Source organism: Solanum stenotomum, chromosome 4 (assembly GCF_019186545.1).
Source record: "Solanum stenotomum isolate F172 chromosome 4, ASM1918654v1, whole genome shotgun sequence".
NCBI classification, from domain to species: domain Eukaryota; kingdom Viridiplantae; phylum Streptophyta; class Magnoliopsida; order Solanales; family Solanaceae; genus Solanum; species Solanum stenotomum.
The window spans coordinates 6,330,939-6,355,058 of record NC_064285.1 but is presented as its reverse complement, the minus strand read 5'-3'; the positions used below and the strand labels follow the sequence as shown (position 1 = coordinate 6,355,058).

Here is a 24,120-nt window from a genome sequence, read left to right as displayed (position 1 = left end):
TCACATATATACTTAATTAAGCCCCTAAGTCCTAACCCTTCTAATTTTCTTTAATAATTTTTCTGTATTAGTGGAGAAATCATAGCCACAACCCCACAATCACCCAAAATAAAACAAAACAAAAAAATAAATATATAGTCATTGAGTGGGCTAGAGAAAAAAATAGCCGTTTCTTTCTGTGACCGTTGAGAAAAAGTGACAGCTTTTTTTCTTTTGTCAACATTACATGGCCAACACTCTATGGCCAGAATTTAAGCATAGAGCTCATCATCATCTTGAGCAGTTAGCCATTGTATCTGTAGCTGAAAAGGAATAAACGATCCACGAATACTCTCTTTGTCTCAATTTAAGTGATATCGTTTGATTTGATATAAAAATTTTAAAAAAATTGAAATTATGATGTAAAACAAAGTTTACTTAGTTATGTGACTATAAATCATTTCATTATAAAAGAGGAATTTGAAAAGGTCATAAATTTGCTCAAAAGAGATTTTTACACCGTGTCTACGAAGTTCATAAATTGCAAAAAGATAAAATTAAGGTGATTTTACTAATTGAAAAAGTTATTCCGGGTGAGAAATTCTAAAGGTGTGTGATCTATTCATTTTGCATAAATAATGGGTCTTATACTACTAATCCCATTCCCACAAAAACATAATGCTCTATCTCGGATGAGAGGTCGGAGTTGTTCGGATGATGAAACTCTAGTTTTAAAATGGTAAGTTCGAGTTATCAAAAGTGTAAAAAAGGTGGTAGCTCCTTGAAGGGGTTGGAAAAAAAAACATATCCTATACTATGATTAATTACCATATCTAAAGTCTAATGAGAGTTTTCAAGATAACTCCACACAAATAATAAAAAGAAAAGATGATGCTCCACTACCCTAACATTTGTGACAATTAATGTGGGCCAAATTCTACAAATTTGTCTTTGCTTGTGCTTAGCTTTATCTAGAATTTCCAGCAAATAGCTTGATAGTATTAGAACGAAAAAGAGGAATATCCAATCATGGTCTATACAACTCATACTCGTGACATTATTAATTGGCTTTTAGCCCTACTCACATGCTATATTGTGCAACTTCAAGCTCCACTCATAAGCTCAGACTCTTTAAAAATGTTGTCGCACTTTTGTTGGATTCTTACAAAATACACTATTTTGAAGAATTCGATACACATTTGATGACATTTTTGAAGAGTTCGAGCAACATTACCTTCAAAATNTCCAGCAAATAGCTTGATAGTATTAGAACGAAAAAGAGGAATATCCAATCATGGTCTATACAACTCATACTCGTGACATTATTAATTGGCTTTTAGCCCTACTCACATGCTATATTGTGCAACTTCAAGCTCTACTCATAAGCTCAGACTCTTTAAAAATGTTGTCACATTTTTATTGGATTCTTAAAAAATACACTATTTTTGAAGGATTCGATACACATCTGATGACATTTTTGAAGAGTCCGAGCAACATTACCTTCAAAATTTGAGGTGGTATATATATCAAACAAAAAAGACAAAAGGAAAACTGAAAAAAAGATAAAGGAATTGTAACAAGTGAAAGATTGTGATCATATACTGTTAAATCTATCAATTTGTTTCAAGAGATTATATATATATTAGGATCATATACATGAAAAGAGAATTGAGTAGTAGTTCATTGTCATCTTGTATATATGCAAGTTTGATTCTCATTTGGTTCTTTTTTGTCTCTCCTCTGACCGCTAATTATTTGTTTCAGGTCGATATCTTATTATCTTATTGTTTTTGTTTGTTGTTATTACGGTTGTTTCATAATTTGTTCAGTCAAGGGTCTTTAAAAAAAATAATCTCTATCTTCTTAAAGGTCTAATAAGATTTGCCTACACTCTACTATCGTCTCCAACTCTACTTGTAAAATCAAACTGAATTTATTGTCTCTTCTCCCCGTTAATTTTTCTTGTATGACCCTGACAAAGGAATTATGTCAAACAAAAAAAGACAAAAAGAAAACTGAAAAAAGATAAAGAAATTGTAACAAGTGAAAGAAATGATCTCCCCTACACTTTTACTAATCAAGTTTTGATATACGACAGTCAATTTGACTAATCTTTTGAGTTAAATTGAATTAGAATAATTTATTATTTTAAATTATAAATTTAGATATTCAAAAATCATATGAAAGATGTGATAACTTCCAATTCTTTTTTTATTAGTTGATAAAAGAAATTCGTCTTAAAATATTAATTAAAATTTATATAATTTAACTCTCGAAAAATGAAATGTGATGGATAGAAGTGAATGAAAAAATATTTCTTAGCCGTCCTAACCTTATCAAGATTGTTAGTATATCAGCTAATGTCACAAAATCATGGGAAGTTTTTGCCTTAACAAACCGACTCATTTGTTAATGTTGCACAAAAAAAATTAGTGGAGTAATCAATTATGTGATAAATGATCCATATTATAATGTTAATATTAGAAGTGACCTCTTAGCCAATATTGTTTTTTATTTTAAAAATTGAGTGATGTAGGGAGAATACCACATATACTACCATTTTAAAAAAAAAATTAACACTAAAATCTAAGTTTTATTTAGGAGATGTTATTAATTATTGTTAAAGATAAGAGAGTAGGAGCATCTATTACATATATACATATTATTTACGGGCCAACTTAGGGTATGTGACTAATAAATAATATTACACGTCTTAATCACTAAATAAAATACATGTTTGTGACTTCAAGTTTTGTCAAAATTAATACAAATATATAGGTGCTAATAATTGTGTTACATTCTCATCATGACTCATGACTCATGACTCATGACATTGATAGGTACTTAGCCTTGTTCCATACACAACCCCTCAAACTTGCCCTCATTTTTCATTTTGACACTCCAACTTAGCTTTGTTTCATTTTAACCCTTACACTCCATTTTTTCGGTATCATTTAAACACTAATACTAATTTTTATGATTTTTTATTTATTTATGTTCTTCAATTGCAATTTTTTATTTTTTTAAAAAATAGACGTGTGTTTGTTAATTATCGTAAAAAAATTAAACATTCGTGAATGAACATAAAATTTTTCAAACAATAATATTATTTTTTGAGATTTCTCTGTATTTTTGCATGAAAGTAAATTGACGAAAGTTCTTTGATTTTCTTTCTTAAACATTCAATTAAATTAAATAACACTATTTATTTATTATTTCTTATCATCTAGGCAATCTAAATTTAACGCAAATACTCAGTTTTTATTTTTAATATAAATCAATTCGAATAAAAAAACTCATCTTCAATACAAGTAAAAAAGACTCTTGTTCATTGCTAATAACACTACTAAAAAATGTTAAAACTCGACTGACTTTAATTTGTTAGATTGTTGGTGATTTTTAAGAAAGAAAACCAACACAATATCGTCGGTTATTTTTCACATAAAAATACATAAAACTCTTAAAAAGAAATTATTATTTATATTTTTTTTTAATTTTTATTTTTTTAACTAAAATTAACTGACACATGTCGATTTAAAATAAGAAGTTGCAATTAAAGAATATATATAAAAATAAAGAAATCATAAAAAATAGTATTTCATGTTAAAATGATACATAAAAAATGGAGTTTAAGGGTTAAAATGGAACAAAATTAAGTTGGAGTGCCAAAATGAAAAATGAGGATAAGTTAGAGGGGTTGTATATGTGTTTGACCTAATTACTTGAATATATTTGGCTCCATTATCTAAACCTAACAAATGATATATCATATATCCACCGACTATGTTATTAAAGAAAAAAAAAGCTCATTCAAGGTTATTAAAAATGAAGGATTTTTATTTTATAGAAAGCGCCTTTAATTAAAAGTCGAATTCAAATTAATCGGATTATAAACAACTTATCGCTCTGCTTGATTAATTGGCATATATTCTGTGTGTGTAATATTTGAAAATTTTGCAAAGCATAATACAGTTGGGTGATACCAGAATATTGATTATTAATCACGTATATTATCTTCGTTTTATACTAGTTTTCTATTTTATTAAATTAAGAAAGTATTAATTATTTTTTTCCTATTTTATCTTTGCAATTACTTCTTTCAAAAAACATTCACATTTGTTTGTAAAATTCTCAAAAATTTCTTAAAAGGTGAATTAGTAAAAATATCTTTTTATTTATAATTTTTTAATATGCGTATAAAAAATAATAATCAACTAATATGAGTTTTATTAGTTGGAGAGAGTATTAACTATACCAGTACAATATATACGTCTAATAGTTTCTTCTGGATTTGATTCTTTCTTTTGACTAAAGAGCAACATGTGGACACATCCTTAATGATTCTATCTTTGTCCATGCATTGAGGCATCGACGAAGTTAGGAATTTCACAAAGGAGGTTCAGAAATAATATAATAAATATTCTTTTAAAAGAGTGGAGAAAATTTCAAAAAAATAGCAAATATAATAAGACTCTATAATTATAATTTTGATAATTGCACTCCATAGCTATAGTTTCGTTTATTATGGATGCTACGGTTTGTATATTTCTGTATGTTTGTATATTTCGCTTGTGAATATACAAATAAAGTAAGTATATATAAATTATGTATATATACATTTAGAAAATTTTCAGAACTTCGTTTCTATACTTCGCTTGCTTGCCAAATATACAAACATGGTAAGTTATCATGAAATTTTCATAAATCGTATACAAATACATGATATTTAATCATTCCGTGTATCATTTTATTTGTATATACAAATATTTTTTCCGATGAACAACCATATAGCTACGCCACTGCATTGAGGTATATATACAAGTTACGAGGTGTTTGACTATGAAATTTTTCAACCTTTTTCTTAAGGCTGGGCACCGGAACGGGTTGTACCGGTACCATTCCGGTCTGTTCCGGTCCGGTAGTATTCGGGACGGGATGGGATACATTGAACCGGTACACGGAACGGAACGGTACCATGATTTGGTACCGGTATACCGGTACTGGTTCATCCCGGTTCATTCCGGTTCCGTTCCGGTCCGGTCCGGTACCGGTCCGGTCCCGGTAAATCATTTTTAATTAAAATAAAAAATAATATTTTTGTCATTATTTACTTTTATTAGCATTTCTTTTTTGTTTATTTAATTTTTTTAAAATTACTAACTTAAGTTATTTAACTTACAAGTTATAAGTATAACTTAATAACTTATAAACTTTCAAAGATTCAAATCTTTAAAACTTATAACATAACTACATAAGCTCAAAAACTAAAAAAATAACTTTATTAAACTTAACTTACAAACTTATATACGTAAATAATAAAAAAAATATCTTTAAAATAAACTTAAGTAAAATTATTATAAATTTTAAAACTTAAATACTATAAACTAATATAACTTAGAAAAATAAAAAAAACATTCGTATTTTCGTAATTCAAAATAACTCAAAAAAAAATAATTATTTTTTGAAATAGCTATATGTGCCGTCCCGTTTATCCCATCCCGTTCCGTTCCGGTCCATTCCGGTCCGTCCCGGTTCTATCCCGGTATATAATGGGACGGGACGGAACTGAGCCTCCATCCCGGTAGTTCCGGTCCGGTTCATCCCGGTACCGGTCAACAACCCGGTCAAACCATCCCATTCCGGTCCGGTGGTCCCATTCCGGTCCGGTGCCCAGCCTTACAGTTTTTCTTAAGTTGAACTTCAAAAAACATGTTTGATCATAAATTTTTGAAATTTCAAGAATTTAAAAAATAACAATTCACTTTTTTTTTTTAATTCCAAGTTACTCACCAAAAATAACATTTCTGGGCTGCTCAACTCTGAGGTTGAAATGATTTATAACAAGGTTGATATTGAGGAGGAAGTGATAGGGTTATGTGTACAACTTGAGCAGTGATGCAAGATGATATTATTGAAGCTGTGTTGGAATTCTTTGCTTCTGGGAGATTGTATGTTCCTATAGATTGTACAACCATCACTCTGATTCCAAAGGTATCAAATCTTGTTAGAGTTACTAGTGTGTGTTTGGTACGGAGGAAAATATTTTCTAGAAAATGTTTTTCTATTTTTTTATGTTTGGAAAATATTTTTTAATATCAACTCATTTTCCTCAAATTTAAGGAAAATGACTTCCCTTCCAAAATTAAGGAAAACGTTTTTCTAAACTTTACTTCATCCTTTAATTTTTTTTCATACCCTACTCATACCCCCTACCCGACTCTCTCCATTCAAAAATAAATTTAAATTTTTCTTACTTTTTAAATTTCAAATATATTTTTTATCCCTACCCCCAAACCAGCCCCCTCTCCCCCTCAAACAAAAAGAACTAAAAAATTTTAAAAAATTATTTTTGAAAAATGTTTCAAATTTTAAGATATTGTTTTACCAACCCCCACTCCTACCCCACCCCCAAACAACCCCGTCAATTTTTTTTTTAAACTTGTTTTTGAATTTTTTTTTCCTAGGTTAGGTCCTGGATCAGATCTTAGGGTCGATTTTGAAACGGTCATCAGGGTCCTATCCTAGTTTGAGTGTCGGGGTCGGGTCCTAGATCAACTATTGGGGTTGATCTTCGAATCAAAAATTATTTTCTTAAAGAGTATTTTTTAGTGTCAAGCCAAAAATAAAAGTTATTTTCTGAAAAATATTTTTCATTCACCAACTAAACATTAAAAAATATTTTCCAGAAAATATTATCTACTCACCAACCAAACATGAGAAAATAAATTAGAAATCCAGTTGTTTTTCACGAAACATTTTCTAGAAAAGCACATTCTCCATGAAAACATTTTCCTTCGTACCAAACACACCCTAAATGTAAACCAATTTTATGTTGCAATTAATTCATATAAAACATAAACTAAATTCTGTGTGGGCAGTCTAGGTCATCATGTTATCTATAATCAAGATTCTATGTGGGCAATTGAGACCATCATAGTATCTAGAAACATATAAAATGAACATATATTAATATATGATCAAGGCCAACAGTCCACTATGCTAACAAGGCAAAATAACAAGGTCAGCAAAGTCGACAAGGTACATCAATACAATCCTAACATCAAGCTTCTAAGAGTAGTATACTAGGTCGGGACAGGACCCAAACTGTAACAATTCAAAAATGAATATGATGACACTCGTTTTATCCCACCTAGACAAGTCAACCTAAAACTCAACAATCACGATGAAGTGCAAAAATAAACTATAAATAAAAGTCTAATACTTTAATATAATGTGGAAACTCATAATCGTCTTAAATATACCTCAAAAACCTGGTTGTTACGTGTACAAGCCTCTAATGTGTTATAGCAAAATTGAAAGAAAATACGAGTGTCAAATGACATTGTTTTTTGAATAGAACAAAATCATAAATAAGGAGAAAAAAGGTCTGTTGAGATGACAAACAGCTACCTCACAAACCTCCACAAGAAGCCTCAGACAAGAAGAGAAGAGAAAGAGTATCACAAAGATCCGGGCTAGTAACCTACAAAAATGTAGAAGCAAGGGGTGAGTACCAAACCACACAGTACTCAGCAAATAAACTTCTAAACACAAGCTAAGGGAATAGAATACTGGTACTCCTTACACCCCAACTTCACCTCCACAACTACAACCTGTATAAAAATTAGCCCAACCTAACAATTCACAATTTACATAGACAATTACATATCTTCAATAACAAACTCAATATTCATCAATCACAAGTTCCACAGAAAGACACTCACAAGATCAACAACACACAAGATCAAGTTCACCAGCAATGTCAAGTATAGTGATGCATGTCTGACCTAACGATACACACCCGTTGTCTCTCAGTCCGGGACCCATGAGGACATTTCTGTCCATGCATCTGTCGCTGCGTGCGACACAACCCTTGATAATGAAATTTATCGCGACGTGCGATATGTCGCTCGATAATAGAATCCGTCGTGGAGTGCGACACGTCCCTCGAAATGATACATCCTCTTTAATTTCTTATTCTTACTCAATCCACATAACATTTATCACAACCATGTCACAAAACCAATGCAAACGACATGTTCACACAAATTATGAGGAGATGACAATTTTCATAACAGTGCACCATTCACAACAACACAATCGTGATATCACATCAACAATGAATCAATAAGTCTTTTCAAACCATTCTCAACATATCACACACCAATAATTAATCACATTGCCTTTTATCACCCTTTTTTCATAATTAAAATTATTCAATATGGACAAGCCAACCCATCACCAAGTCCCATTACTCCCCAACACATACCACAAGGAAATACACGATTCTATACACTTAACAAGGATTTAGAAATTCATTTGCCTTAATTAATTGAACAATCACTCCGGGTCTTGAGTTTTCACCTTTCGTTGAGCTTCCAAATCAGTGCAATCTAATCAAATAAATAACCACAATAAGATTCCAAAACTAACAACACCCATATTACTATAGTTTTACCCTAGATCCAAAAACTCACTCAACTCTATAATCAAGTTCCTAATCTTGATGCCAATTAACATGTCAACTCTCATAGTTTTCAAATTTCAAGTCTAGGGTTAAATTTCAATTTCTCCAATATCATAAATCTAATAATATTAATATAATACAATACATCTAATATTTAATTACCTATCCCAATATATTAAACTTAAATTAGAATGTGATAATACAATGAATTCTCAACTGCCAAATAACATGTGTATAACAAAACTATATAAAAAAACCACACCGTGAGAACTACTATATAAAGAACCACACCGTGAGAACTTATATACCAACTGAAACTACTTCAATCATATATGTTCTAATTGCCCATCACAGAGAACAGACTTTCCAATTTTAAATTATTCCTCCCACATTATAATATAATGTTACTTGACTAAGTAACTTTAACCATTTAATTAATATGAACAAAAAATTAACTCAAATATATTGAATTCCTCGAAACCTCCCCACTCTAATTAACTGACACCACATAACCAATGAAAAAAAAGTAATTTAATAATTTAACTCCTTGGTTTTACTGATTTCACCAACAATTATATAAAATAAATAAATAACATTGGCATAGAGATGGATTTAGCCATAATTCAACCCAAGTATAGAAGACCCAAGTTCTTACCTGATGTAGCCGCCATTTTGATTGCTATACCGTAGTTGTAATGTTCTCGAGAGGTTTTTTCCCCAAAAGAAATAAGGTCGTAATAGGGTATTAACTTAAATTATATTATATATGGACTTGATCCATTAATTATCAACTAAATTAATTATTTTAAATTAGTATAAATTATAGGAACCACATATTATAAGTACTAAATAATATCCTAGCCCTTCTAGTTTTCTATTTACCAAAAATCCCTTAAAAAGATGTTTGCGTGATACATAGCGTTGTGCACGGAATACATTAGGTTTGATACATTCCACATAGCGGGATACATAGCGTTGTGCACGAGATACATTAGGTTTGATACATTCCACATAGCGGGATACATAGCATTGTGCACGGGATACATGCGGGATACATAGCGTTGTGCACTGGATACATAGCATTTGATACATTTCACATAGCGGGATACATAGCGTTGTGCACGGGATACATGCGGGATACATATGTAAATAAGGAATTTTTGAAAATTTTGAAATAAGTAGGGATAAATGTATATTAAAGTAAGTAAAGGAGTGTAGTTAAGTAATTTGTCCTTTAAATTATCCCTCAATTAAAAGACCGTAGTTAAATGAATAACCCAAAATTCTCATTTAAAATTTATGAAAAAGAGAAGAGTAGTTCTCAAAATGACCTAACGGATCATTACATTATCCACCACTAAAAATCATGTTCGTCCTCGAACATAAAGAAGGAGAAGGAAGAATAATTGATGTTACCAAAAGCATGCGGTATGATCTTCCAGAGTCGATGTTCATCTCTACAAGTGAGCTCCTCCTTAAGAGAATTCCATCAAGATCAACTACTAAGAATAGAACTTTCAAATCAAACTTTATAAAGATCAACTACTAAGAATTGAACTTTCAAATCATACTTTGAAAGATCTACAAATTAGGAGTTATTACCATGACATGAACCCAATCTAAACTGAAACCCACTGGACCATAACACAACCATCATGACGAATTTTTTCTCACATAACCAAGATAACATTCTAAATTTATACCGGCTACAACCAGAAGTGAACTTTAACCAACCACCACACACTCATAATGCACAAACCATCATAGATCTTATCAAGATTTTCTTTTCACAACACAGTCTTTCCACGAACTTAAGTTATAAAAATTTGATCTTTAGACATCGGGTACTCATCAAGGGAGGATCAAATTTATCTAACCCAAAGAAGGAAATCAAGTAACCACCCAACAAGCGATACACCTAAGCATACAAAATCTTTAACAACACTGTCATAATGCTAAATTAGTAGTCGTGATTGTAGACAATCCTTAAGAACGATAGAACTAGACCTAACAGTCCCTACATCCAATCACATATATCTAAAACGTGACCTCAACGATGAGATAAATATTAAGACTATCAGACAACTGTAAGTATCCATGGTAACACTTCTATAAATTCTCTTAAGCAAGGTTGTGCATGTAGAACCACTGGAATACTTCAACTGTTTCAAGACAATACCAAATGTGTCATATCTAAAATAATCAAGTCAGCTCAAGCATCCTACTATGCCAAGAGGACATCGCAAGATCGATACACCCGATCAACCGCTAGGGATCCACCCATAGAAGTGAAAACATGCATGTGCATAGATAGTGAATCATACTCCAAATCATGTCTAGGAAAAAATAGGTGATCACATAAGTATATATGGAACCAATGTTGAATACACTAAAGAATCCCTCAAAATAGTCCATATTAAACATTTTCATTCAGTTGACTCCATCCCATTGATTTTTATCTACCCACAATCCACCTGGTCTGGTCCCATTACGATCGTACCCATACTCGATTTATAAGACTCCATATACTCTTCACAGTACTCCACTAAAGCCGACACTATTAATACTAATAAATATCATAAGCACATCAATCATTTACCTTATTCTCAATTGTCACTCGTATCAATATTTTCTTAGCAAATACATTGTCGCCTCCAAAAATTTCAAACTATGACACTATTTCTTTCCATGCAAGCAATCCATGATAGATACGGATCCCACCCAAGACTGATATCACTAATTCCAAATCTTGCAATATCTTTCCATCGAGATAAAGTTGTGGGCGATTCTTGTAGTGCTCCAGGCGCCACATCCATGGGCTGATACACACGAAAAATTAAGGAATTTGGGCAATTCTTTAAAAATAGCTTGTAAATGCAGAAATGTGCGTTAAAAAATAGTGTGAGTATAAGTGAAGTTCCTAACTCATTATGGAGGTCCTCATAAATTTTTTTGAGAAAATTTTTTTTGGGTGCTCCGGGCGCCAGAGTCATGGGCTAATACACACGAAAAATCGTGGGGAATTTGTGCGATTCTTAAAAAAGGACTTGTAAATGCAGAAATGGGCGTTAAAAAAATAGTGTGAGTATACGTGAAGGTTCCCCAACACATTACGAAGGTCCTCATAAAGTTTTTTGAGATAATTTCTTTGGGTGCTCCTGGTGCCAGATCCATGGGCACCAACACACGAGAAATTGAGAAATTTGGACGATTTTTAAAAAAGGGCTTGTAAATGCGAAAATGGACGTTAAAAAAATGGTTTGAGTATATGTTAAGGTTCTTCAAGTTATTATGGAGGTACTTATAAGAAAAAAAATTGGGTGCTCCGGGCGCTAGATCCATGGGCTATAACACACAAAAAATTAAAAAATCTGGGTGATTCTTCAAAAAGAGTTGTAAATGCGGAAATAGACATTAAAAAAATGGTGTGCGTATACGTGAAGGTTTGCCAATTTATTACGGAGGTCCTCATAAATTTTTTTGGGAAAAATATTTTGGATGCTCTAGGCGCCAGATCCATAGGCTAATACAAAGAAAAAATCAGGAAATTTGGATGATTCTTAAAAAATAGTGTGTAAAAACGGAAATGGGCGTTAAAAAATGGAGTAAGTATACATGAAGGTTCCACAACTCATTGCAAAGGTGCTTATAAAGTTTTTTGAGATTTTTTTGGGTGCTCTGGGCCCCAAATCTATGGGCTAATACACACGAAAAATTGGGGACGTTGGGCGATTCTTAAAAAAGAGATTGTAAATGTGGAAATGGGAGTTATAAAAATGGTGTTAGTATACGTGAAAATTTCTGAACTCATTACGGAGGTCCTCAGAATATTTTTTAACAAAAAAAAATATTTGGTGCTACGGGCGCTAGATTCATGGGCTAATACACTCGAAAAATTGAGAAATTCATAAAAAAAGGCTTTGTATATGCAGAAATGAGCGTTAAAAAATGGTGTGAGTATACATGAAGGTTCCCAACTCATTACGAGGTCCTCAATAAGTTTTTTGAGAAAAATATTTTGGGTGCTCTGATGTCAAATCCATGGGTTAATACATACGAAAAATTGGGAAATTTGGGCGATTCTTAAAAAAAGGTTGTAAATTTAGAAATGTGCATTATAAAAATGACGTGAGTATACGTGAAGGTTCCCCAATTCATTACGAAGGTTCTCATAAAGTTTTCTGAGAAGATTATTTTGGGTGCTCCGGGCGACAGATCACATTATAAGTAAGCCTCACATATTTCACATTTTCAGGAAGAACAAGTGATGAATAAATATAGGAATATGTAGAACCTGGATCAAACAGTGTAAACACACATGAGCCAAATAAATGAAATTTACCGACAACCACGTCTTGTCCATCTTGATAATCACTCTGCCTCATAGCATAAACATGTGTAGTAGCCCTTTGTCCACTAGCTTGATTAGCTCCACTTGTACCTGCTGCTTGGGTGTTTTTAGGTCTTGCACCTCTATTAGTTTAAGGAGGATTAATAAAAGGCTTATGAACTGAGCTTTCAGTTTTCAAGGACGGAGCATTATTAGGATTAGGACAGTTCTTCACTTTATGATCAAAGCTCCCACAATTAAAACATGTACCAGAGGCTCTCCTGCAAGTACTATAATGATTCTTTTCACATTGCGGACAAGTGGGAACACGAGGCTTGCCTTGGCCATAATTTGGAGTGCTAGCTGTAGAAAAATCTTATCTGTTTTGCTTTTGTTGAGTTGGCTTGTTATCACTATCAGCCTTAGAATTATCAAACCTCCTTCTTTTGGATGGACCTCTAAAATCTGGTCTAGGCTTTCGAAATCTGTATTCATTTCTGCTAGCTTCTTCTTTATCAAGTCGTTCCCAAGTAAAAACAACAAACACTAACTTACAAAATTTCTCATGTTGCAGGATCGCCACATTCTTCCTAATGGAATCATTTAAACCGTCTTCAAATTTCCTGCACTTGTGTTTTTCCTCTTTAATAATACCTCCAGTATAACGAGAGAGTCTTAGAAACTTTTGTTGGTACTCAGCAATAGATATGCCTCGTTGCCTTAAATTCAAAAACTCCTTTCTCTTTGCATCACAATAAGCAGGTGGGACATACTTCATACGAAATTCCTTAAGAAAATCATCCCAAGTAAGAACATGAGGTTTTACCTTGGCATTCGGAACATTTACCCACCAATCATAAGCATCCTTTTGTAATAGTGAAATATAATATTTAAATTTGGCAACATTTGAAAACTCTAACTGCTCAAACACCCTCTCCATGCGCTCCAACCATTGTTCAGCATCAGTGGGATCAACAGTGCCTTCAAATTTCACTCCACCCATTTTCCTCATTTTCTCAAAGTTAATCCCATTGGGATCATGCATCGATTCAGCCATGTCGTGGAAGAATTCAACCATTTGTTGAAAAAGAGGATTAATGGTTAGAGTACCACGACTCATATGAGGATGTGAACCAAGTCTTACACCCTAATGGTTTCCCACTTCAGACCTACTAGTGTGGGAAACATATTGATTTGAGAAATGTTCTCCAACCTCTTCCAGTGCACGAGGTTGGAAACAAAGGTACCCGACCCTTCACGAGGATCTTCCATTGGTCGGTCAGAAGAAGAGGCCATAACTTAATTCCTTCAAAAGGGAAGATCACATTGCATTAGGGACATGTACTTGATGCATATGCACTCTACATGCGATGAAAATATTATAAATCATGTAAATGAACAAATAATCTATGTAGAACATTTTTCGAAAGCGAACAAATATACAAGTAATTCATAACAAAAGTCCTAGAACCACAAACCTAGGCTCTGATACCAACACTTGTAGCGACCCTTTTGAAATGATACTACCACTTAACCAAGAAATCTAATTAAATACTTGTGACATTTAAAAGAGATTAACTATGACCATATTGATTATAATTTAGTAGAGGGATTAGGTTCATAAAGAAAAAAATAGAAATAGTTAAGGATTTGCATCCTGCCCATTTAAACATTTATTTGATGTCAAATAAATATTCCGCAGAATTTTAACTTATGGCGGACAAACCCTTTCAAAATAATCTAAGCAAATAACTTCCTAGATTTTCATGCAAATATTATCCTCACACTTAAAAATGATATAAAAGAATATTACCAACTTCCGAGTACTAAATTTAGCCGGTTCATGCTTTACACAAACATCCAAACCAATAGTAAATTTAGTGTATTACAAGACTTGGGTTTAAACACCCCCAAAAAGAACAAAATATATAGCCACACTTATATTACAACCCATAGTGACATGATTAAATTAGCCTTCAAAGCTCATGTAAATGTACAACACATAGATCATGTACAAGTCTCAAGGTTTATACAAAATATAGATGCCTATATGCAAATATGATCTTATTTAAGGCTCTTAAAATCTCCATCTCCAATGGCCAACTTTATGCGTCCTCTCGATCATTCCCTACGATAGAAACAACAATCACTAAGCATATAGCTTAGTGGTGTAAAAACTATAGGTTCTGAGCTCTCAGAGTCACAAAGCTACCTTTCTCAAGTCATAGGCAGCACTTTTGAAACATAATAAATAAATCAAGTAAACAATATATAAAGAGTATCAAGTTTGATATTTAGAGATCCAAATGTCAAGAACGCTCATAACATCATTTTCCTAGAGATTCAACAAGGCTCGCCCAATATATATATCATGTCGTCACACCAAGCACAAACATGTATCAAGAAGGGTCAAAGCCCAATAATCAAGAGAACGAAGAACCATATTAAAAATGGCTTTCTAGTTCGTACTTAAAATGGACAACTTCCATTCTTAAAACGGACTAAAAATCCAGAGTCAAGATGACAAATGATTCGAATCAAGAGGCATGTTAATAGTGACAAAGTCACAGCCACAAGAAGGACAAGGTCCCAACAAGAGTGTCAGGTGATCAAACAGTCCGTACTAGTGGGCGAGTTACACGAGTGTTTTTAACGTCTTAAAAGATACCAACACGACAATGCAAAGTGACAAGAGGTAACCAAGGTACCAAGATAACTTTCAGATATACCAGCAGGTAAAAAGACTACAAGTACAAGTTTATACACAAACCTCAATGCTTTAGCATAGAAATAGTCCAACACAACTTTGCGAGTTCAAACCGTAGACCAACCAACGTATCAAGGTCCTCAACTCGTTCACGAGTATATACAACTTTAAAAATACAATTAAATAACTTCTTTAATTCCTAGTATCTCAATAATGTCGAAGTAAAACAAGATTATCATCACAAGTAAGCTAAGCTTGTACAAATATGAATATGCTCCCAAAACAATAATTCTGGCCAGCCTAGTACCTCATGTCGCAACCAAGATTTGAAATGAAAAACGGCAAAACATGATTGTATATCCTTCATGAAAGATGTAGGTACATCTCTTAAGGTTGCAAACAATCAAGAATCACCGCAAAATATATTTTGTACAAAAAGATATCATCGAAACACTAACAGTTGTTTAGAGTTTTACATAAGCATAAGAGTTGTAGGTATATTAGCTTTCCAAATTATATTTATTCACTATAAACGAGATTTTAGAGATCTAGATATGCATAAAATACCAAACACTATCCAGCTCAGAAACAAATTTTATCACTTACCAAAGAGAAGGGTGTGTCTCGAATTCCAACCAAAAGGACCAAGTTTTCTCTTGTGATTTTGAAGAACAAATGGTTGGATAATGTTCTAAGGTTCTTAGACTTCAGGGAAAATGAATTTCACTAGAGGAGGTGTCAAAATATAGTCTCAAGAGTGATGCTTATCACATGAACAATTGTTTTCAAAAGGTGGCTGCCCAAAAAAAGGTTGGCTGCCCAAAATGCATACATATACACCTATATATATCCTTCACCTCCATTTAAAGTTATACATAATTCTAATTAGAATATTACAAAAATACCCCAATACAATACCTTAAATTACAATCACAATTTATGTTAAACAAGTTTTCAATGATCACAAAATTTCAAGTTCTCAAAATGAGAATAAAACATATTGTAGTAATTAAGCAACGGTAAATCGACATGCGACTCTTGGTTAGTATTTTGGGGCGTTACACTAATTCACACAAAAAATTGAGAAATTTGGGTATTCTTAAAAAAGACTTGTAAATACGTTAATGGGCGTTTAAAAAATTGCAAGAGTATATGTGAAGATTACCCAACTCATTACGGAGTTCCTCATAAAGATTTTTTAGAAAATTGTTTTGGGTACGCCGGACACCAAATCAATGGGCTAATACACACGAAAAATTAAGGAATTTGGACAATTCTTAAAAAATGGTTTGTAAATGCGGAAATGAGCGTTTAAAAAATGGTGTGAGTATACGTGAAAGTTCCCCAACTCATTACGGAGGTGCTCATAAAAAATTTTTAGAAAAAAAGTTTGGTTGCTCTGGGCGCCAGATCCATGGGTTAACATACGAAAAATCGAGAAAATTTTGAAGATTCTTAAAAAAGGGCTTGTAAATGCAGAATTGGCCTAAAAAATGGTGTGAGTATATATAAAAGTTCTCAACTCATTACGGAGGTCCTCATTAAGATTGTTGAGAAAATATTTTTGGATGATCCAGGCGCCAAATCCATGGGCTAATACACATGAAAAATCAGAAAATTGTGGTGTTTCTTTATAAAAGGCTTGTAAATGTGGAAATGAATGTTAAAATATGTTGTGAGAAGCTTCTCCAACTCATTATGGAGGTCCTCATACAATTTTTTAAGGTAAACATAGTGGTTGCTATGGGCGCCAAATCCACGGGTAATACACACGAAAAATCATCGAATTTAGGCGATTCTTTAAAAGAGCCTTGTAATTGCAGAAATGGGCATTTAAAAATGGTGTGAGAATACGTGAAGGTTTCACAACTCATTACAGAGGTCACCATAAAGATTTTTGAGAATTTTTTTTGGGTGGTACGGCCGCCAGATCCATAGGCTAATACACATGAAAAATTGGGAAATTTGGGTGATTCTTAAAAGAGGGCTTGTAAATGCGGAAATAAGCGTTAAAAAATGGTGTGACTATACGTGAATGTTCATCAACTCATTACGGAGGTCCTCCAAAAAAAATTTTAAGAATTTTTTTTTTGGTGCTACGGGCACCTGATCCATGGGCCAATACATACAAAAAATTGGGGAATTTGAGCGATTCTTTAAAAATGGCTTGTAAATGCGAAAATGGGCGTTAAAAATGGTGTGAGTATACACGAAGTTTTCCCAACTCATTACAGAGGTCCTCATAAATTTTTTTGAAATTTTTTTGGCTGCTTCGTGCGCCAGATTCATGGGCTAATACACATGATAAATCGTGGGGAATTTGGGCGATTCTTAAAAAAAGGCATGTAAATGTGAAAATGTGAGTTAAAAAAATGGTGTAAATCTACGTGAAGGTTCTCCAACTCATTACGGAGGTCTTCATATAGTTTTTTGAGAAAAAATATTTAAATTCTCCGGATGCGCCAGATCCGTTGGATAATACAGACGAAAAATTGGGGAATCTCGGCGATTCTTAAAAAAAGGAATGTAAATTCAGAAATGGACGTTAAAAAAATGTCGTGATTAAACATGAAGGTTCCCCAACGAATTACGATAGTCCTCATAATCTTTTTTGAGAAAAAAATTTGGGTTATCTGGGCAGAGGATCCATGGCTAATACACACGAAAAATTGGGAATTTGGGCAATTTATTTTTTAAGAAAATTGTAAATGCGGAAATTAACGTTAAAAAAATTATGTGAGTATATGTGAAAGTTCCAAACTCATTACGGAGGTTATCATAAAGATTTTGAAAAAATATTTTTAGGTGTTCTGGGCTTGATCCATTGGCTAATACACACGAATAATCGACGAAATTGGGTGATTCTTAAAAGTGGGCTTGTAAATGCAGAAGTGGGAGTTAAAAAATGGTGTGGATATACGTGAAGTTTTCTCAACTCATTACGGAGGTCCTCATAAAATTTTTTGAGAAAAAAAATTGGGAGCTCGGACGCCAAATCCATAGGTTAATACACACGAAAATTTGGAGAATTTGGGCAATTCTTAAATATGGCCTTGTAAATGCGGAAATGGGCTTTAAAACAATTGTGTGAGTTGATGTGAAGTTTCTCAACTCATTATGAAAGTCCTTATAAAGTTTTTTGAGAAAAAAAATTTGTGTGCTCTGGGATCCATGGGCTAATACACATGAAAAATCGGTGAATTTGGGGTTCCCCATCTTATTATGAAAGTCTTCATAAAGTTTTTAGAGAAAAGTTTTTTTGGGATCCTTGGCTAATACACATAAAATATCTGAAAATTTTGGCAATTCTTAAAAAGGACTAATAAATGCGGAAATGAACGTTAAAAATGGTGTGAGTATACGTTAAGGTTCTCCAACTCATTACGGAGATCCTCATAAAGGTTTTTGTGGAAAAAAATTTGGGTGCTCCGGGCGCCAGATCCATGAACTAATATACACGTAAAAAATGGCTACAAAATACGAAATTGATCGTTAAAAAAATGTTGTTGAGTATATAAATATTCCCCAACTCATAACGGAGTTCCTCATAAAAAATTTTGCGGAAAAATTATTAGGTGCTTCGGGCGCTAGATTCATGGGCTAATACACACGAAAAATCGTTGAATTTGGGCAATTCTTAAAAAAAGACTATTAAATGCAGAAATTGGTGTTAAAATGGTGTGACTATATGCGAAGGTTCCCCAACTCATTACGGAGGTCCTCATAAAGGTATTTTGAGATAAAAAAATTTCTAGTTGTTCGGACGCCAAATCCATGGGTTAATGCACACAAAAAATTTGGGTATTTGGGCAATTATTAAAAAAGGACTTGTAAATGCGGAAATGAACGTTAAAAAAATGGGGTAAGTATACGTGAAGGTTCCCCAACTCATTACATAGGTCCTCATAAAAAAATTTCAGAAAAACTTTTTGGGTGCTCCGGGCGTTAGATCTATTGGCTAATACACACGAAAAATTGGGAAATTTTGGTGATTCTTAAATAAAGGCTTGTAAATGCGGAAATGAGCGTTAAAAAATTTGTATAAGTATACATGAAGGTTTTCCAACTGATTACGGAGGTACTCATAAAATTTTTCTAGAAATTTTTTTTTGGTGCTCTGGGCGCCTAATCAATGGGCTATTTTCACACGAAAAATTAGGAAATTTGAGCAAATCTTAAAAAGAGTTTGTCAATGCGGAAATGTGTGTTGAAAAAATGGTGTGAGTATACGTGAATGTTCTCTAACTCATTACGAAGGCTCTCATAAAAAAAATTTAGAATTTTTTTGGGTGCTTCTGTCGCAGATTCATGGGATAATACATACGGAAAATTGGGGAATTTGGGCAATTCTTAAAAAAAGGGCTTGTAAAAGCGAAAATGAGAGTTAAAAAATAGTGTGAGTTTACGTGAAGGTTCTCCAATTCATTACGGAGGTACTCTTAAAAGTTTCTTGAGAAAAACAATTTGGGTGCTCCGGGCGCTAGATGCATGGGCTAATACACACGAAAATCGGAGAATTTGGGCAATTCTGAAAAAACGGCTTGTAAATGCAAAAATGGACATTACAAAAATGGTGTGAACATACGTGAAGATTTCCAACTCATAACGGAGGTCCTCATATATGTTTTAGAGAAAACAAATTTGTGTGCTCTGGGCGCCTGATGCATGGGCTAACAATACACATGAAAAATAGTGGAATTTGAGTGATTCTTAGAAAAAAGACTTTTAAATGCGGAAATGAGCATTAAAAAAGTAGTGTGAGTACACGTGAAGGTTTTCCAACTCATTACGAAAGTCCTCATAATATTTTTTGAGAAAAAAAATTTGGGTGCTCTGGGCACCAAATTCATGGGCTAATATACATGAAAATTGAGGGATATGGGCGATTCTTAAAAAATGGAATGTAAATGCAGTTATGGACGTTAAATAATGGTGTGAGTATACGTGAAGGTTCCCAACTCTTTACGGAGGTCCTATAGTTTTTCTTAGAAAAAAAATTGGGTGTTTCGGGTGCCATATATATGGGCTAATACATATAAAAAATCGGGTTATATGAGCGATTATTAAAAAAAGAATTGTAAATACGGAAATGAGCATTAAATTTTTTTTTATGGGTAAACGTGAAGGTTCTCTAACTCATTACGAAGGTGCTCCTGATGTTTTTTGAGAAAAAAAATTTGGGTGCTCTGGGCGCTAGATAAATGGGCTAATACACACGAAAAATTGGAGAATTTGAGTGATTTTTATAAAAAAAATTGTAAATACAGAAATGGGCGTTAAAAAATTATATGGATATACATGAAAGTTCCCAACTCATCACGGAGGTCCTCATAAAAATTTTTGAGAAAATATTTTGGGTTCTCCAAACCAGATCCATTGGCTAATACACACGAAAAATAGGGAAATTTGGGCGATTCTTAAAAGTGGACTTGTAAATGCGGAAATGAGCGTTACAAAAATGGTGTAAGTATACGTAAAGGTTCCCCAGCTCATTATGGAGGTTCTAATAAACTTTTTTTATAAAAAAATTTGGGTGCTCCGACGCTAGATCCATGGGCTAATACACATGATTTTTTTTGAAAATTTGGGCGATTCAAAAAAAGGCTTGTAAATGTGTAAATGGGTGTTAAAAAAATAGTGTGAGTATACGTGAATATTGCTCAACTCATTACGAAAATTCTCATAAAGTTATTTGAGAAAAAAAAATTGGGTGGTCAGGACGCCAGATCCATGGACTAATACACACATAAATCAGGGAATTCTTAAAAAGGCGCTTGTAAATGCGGAAATGAGCGTTAAAAAATGGTGTGAGTATACGTGAAAGTTCTCCAACTCATTACGAAAGTACACATAAAGCTTTTTGAGAAAAAAATTTATGGGCACTCCGGGTGCTAGATCAATTGCCAAATACACACGAAAAATTGAGAAATTCAGGCGATTTTTAAAAAAAGGCTTGTAAATGTGAAAATGAGCATTAAAAATGGTATGAGTATACGTGAAGGTTCCCAAATCATTACACATATACTCATAAAGTTTTTTGAGAAAAAAAAATTGGGTGCTCCTGGCGCCATATCCATAGGCTAATACACACGAAAAATTAGAGAATTTTGGTGATTCTTAAAAAAAGGCTTGTAAATGCAAAAATGTGCGTTAAAAATGGTATGAGTATACGTGAAGGTTCCCAACTCATTATATAGGTCATCATAAAGGTTTTTGAGAAAAAAATTCGATTGTCCTTGGCGCCATATCAATGGGCTAATCTATACGTAAAATTGGGGAATTTGAGAGATTTTTTAAGAAGTGCTGGTAAATGCGCAAATGAGCGTTAAAAAAATGTTGTGAAATATACGTGAAGGTTTCCCAACTCATTATGGAGGTCCTTATAAAATTTTTGAGAAATTTTTTGGATGCTACGGGCGCCAGATCCATAGTCTAATATACACGAGAAATCGAGAAAATTGGACGATTCTTAAAAATGGGTTTCTAAATGCGTAAATGAACGTTAAAAATGGTGTGAGTATACGTGAAGGTTCCCCAAATCATTACGAAAATCCTCATAAAGTTTTTTGAGAAATATTTTTTTGGATTATCCTGACGCTAGATCCATGTGCTCATACACACGAAAAATTGGGGAATAAGGCTTGTAAATGCGAAAATGCGTGTTAAAAAATGGTGTGAGTAAAAGTGAAGGTTCCCTAACTCATTACAGAGGTACTTATAAAGGTTTTTGATAAAAAAAATTGTGTTCTCCGGGCGCCAGATCCATGGACTAATATACACGTAAAATCTGAAAAATTGGAGATTCTTAAAAAAGGGCTTGTAAGAGAGGAAATGAGCGTTAAAAAACTGTTATAAATATAGGTGAAGGTTCCCCAACTCATTACAGAGGTGCTCATGAAGTTTTTTGAGAAAATTATTTTGATGCTCCGGGCGCTAGATCCATTGGCATATATACACGAAAAATTGGGGAATTTGGGAGATTCTTAAAAAATGGCTTGTAAATGCGGAATGGGGGTTAGAAAAATAGTGAGTATACATGAAGGTTTCCTTAACTCATTTTGGAAGTCCTCATAGAGTTTTTTGAGAAAAATAATTTTGGGTGCTTCGGACAACAGATTCATAGGCTAATATACACACGAAAAATCAGAAAATTTAGGCGATTCTTAAAAAAGGTTTGTAAATGAAGAAATGAGCGTTAAACAAATGGTGTGAATAAACATGAAGCTTCTCAAACTCATTTCGGAGGTACTCATAAAGTTTTTTGAGAAAAAAAAATTGGTTTCTCCGACGTCCAGATCCATCGGCTGATACACACGAAAAATCGTGAAATAAGGAGATTTTTAAAAAAAGACTTGTAAATGCGGAAACAGATGTTAAAAAAATAGTGAGTATACGTGAAGGTTGCCCAACACATTACGAATGTACTTATAAAATTTTTTGAGAAAAAGAATTAGGGTGCTTCGGGCGCCAGATCCATTGCTAATACACACGAAAAATTAGGTAATTTGAGCGATTCTTTAAAAAGGGCTTGGAAATGCGGAAATGGGCGTTAAAAAATAGTGTGAGTGTACGTGAAGGTTTCCTAACTCATTACAGAGGTACTCATAAAGTTTTTTAAGAAAACAATTTAGGGTGCTCCGGACGCCAGATCCATGGGCTAATTAATACACAGGAAAAATCAAGGAATTTAGGCGATTCTTAAAAAGAGACTTGTAAATGCGGAAATAGGTGTTAAAAAAATGGTGTGAGCATACGTGATGGTTCCCAACTCATTACGGAGGTCCTCATAAAGGGTTTTGAGAAAAAAATTGGATGCTCCGGGCGCCAAATTCATGTACTAATATACACAAAAAATCAGATAATTTGAGAGATTCTTAAAAAAAGGCTTGTAAATGCAGAAATAAGCGTTAAAAGTGTTGTGAGTATACTTGAAGTTTCCCCAACTCATTACAGAGGTCCTCATAAGGTTTTTTTAAGCAAAAATTTTGGATTCTCAGGGCGTCAGATCCATGGGCTAATACACACGAAAAATTGGGGAATTTGGGCAATTCTTTAAAAATGGTTTGTAAAAGAGAAAATTGGCGTTAAAAAAGTGGTGTGAGTAAATGTGAAGGATCCCAACTCATTACCGAGGTCGTCTTTAGTTTTTTGAGATTTTGTTTGGGTGGTTCGGGCGTCAAATCTATGGGCTAATACACACAAAAAATTTAAAAATTGGACGATTCCTACAAAAAGGCATGCAAATGCGAAAATAGGTGTTAAAATGGTGTGAGTATACGTGAAGGTTCCCCAACTCATTACGGAGGTCCTTATAAAAAAGAATAAGAAAAATATTTTGGGTGCTCCGAGCCAGATCCATAGGCTAATACAAACGAAAAATTGGGGAATTTGGGCGATTTTTAAAAAGGTTCTTGTAAATGTGGATGTGGGCATTAAAAAAATGGTGTGAGTAAACGTGAAGGTTCCCCAAATCATTACAAAGGTCCTCATAAAGTTTTTTGAGAAAACTTTTTTGGGTGCTCTGGGCACCAGATCCATGGGCTAATACACACAAAAATATGGGAATTTGGGAGATTCTTTAAAAAGGCTTATAAATGCGAAAATAGATGTTAAAAAATGGTGTGAGTATACGTGAAC

General features: G+C 33.3%; 2 protein-coding genes across 2 annotated transcripts in view; one reads left to right on the top strand and one right to left on the bottom strand.

The window, feature by feature from the left end:
• LOC125862030 (uncharacterized) overlaps positions 1-24,120 on the top strand; it is a 60,799-nt gene that overhangs the window by 35,669 nt on the left and 1,010 nt on the right. The gene's annotated exons all lie outside the window — the stretch shown is intronic.
• LOC125862891 (uncharacterized) lies at positions 13,153-13,833 on the bottom strand. Its single transcript, XM_049543014.1, has one exon. The coding sequence runs from the start codon at positions 13,831-13,833 to the stop codon at positions 13,153-13,155; it is 681 nt and encodes a 226-aa protein (XP_049398971.1).

Bases quoted from the DNA above. Each gene is read 5' to 3' on its own strand.
- LOC125862891 (XM_049543014.1), bottom strand. From the start codon at position 13,833: ATGGCTGAATCGATGCATGATCCCAATGGGATTAACTTTGAGAAAATG.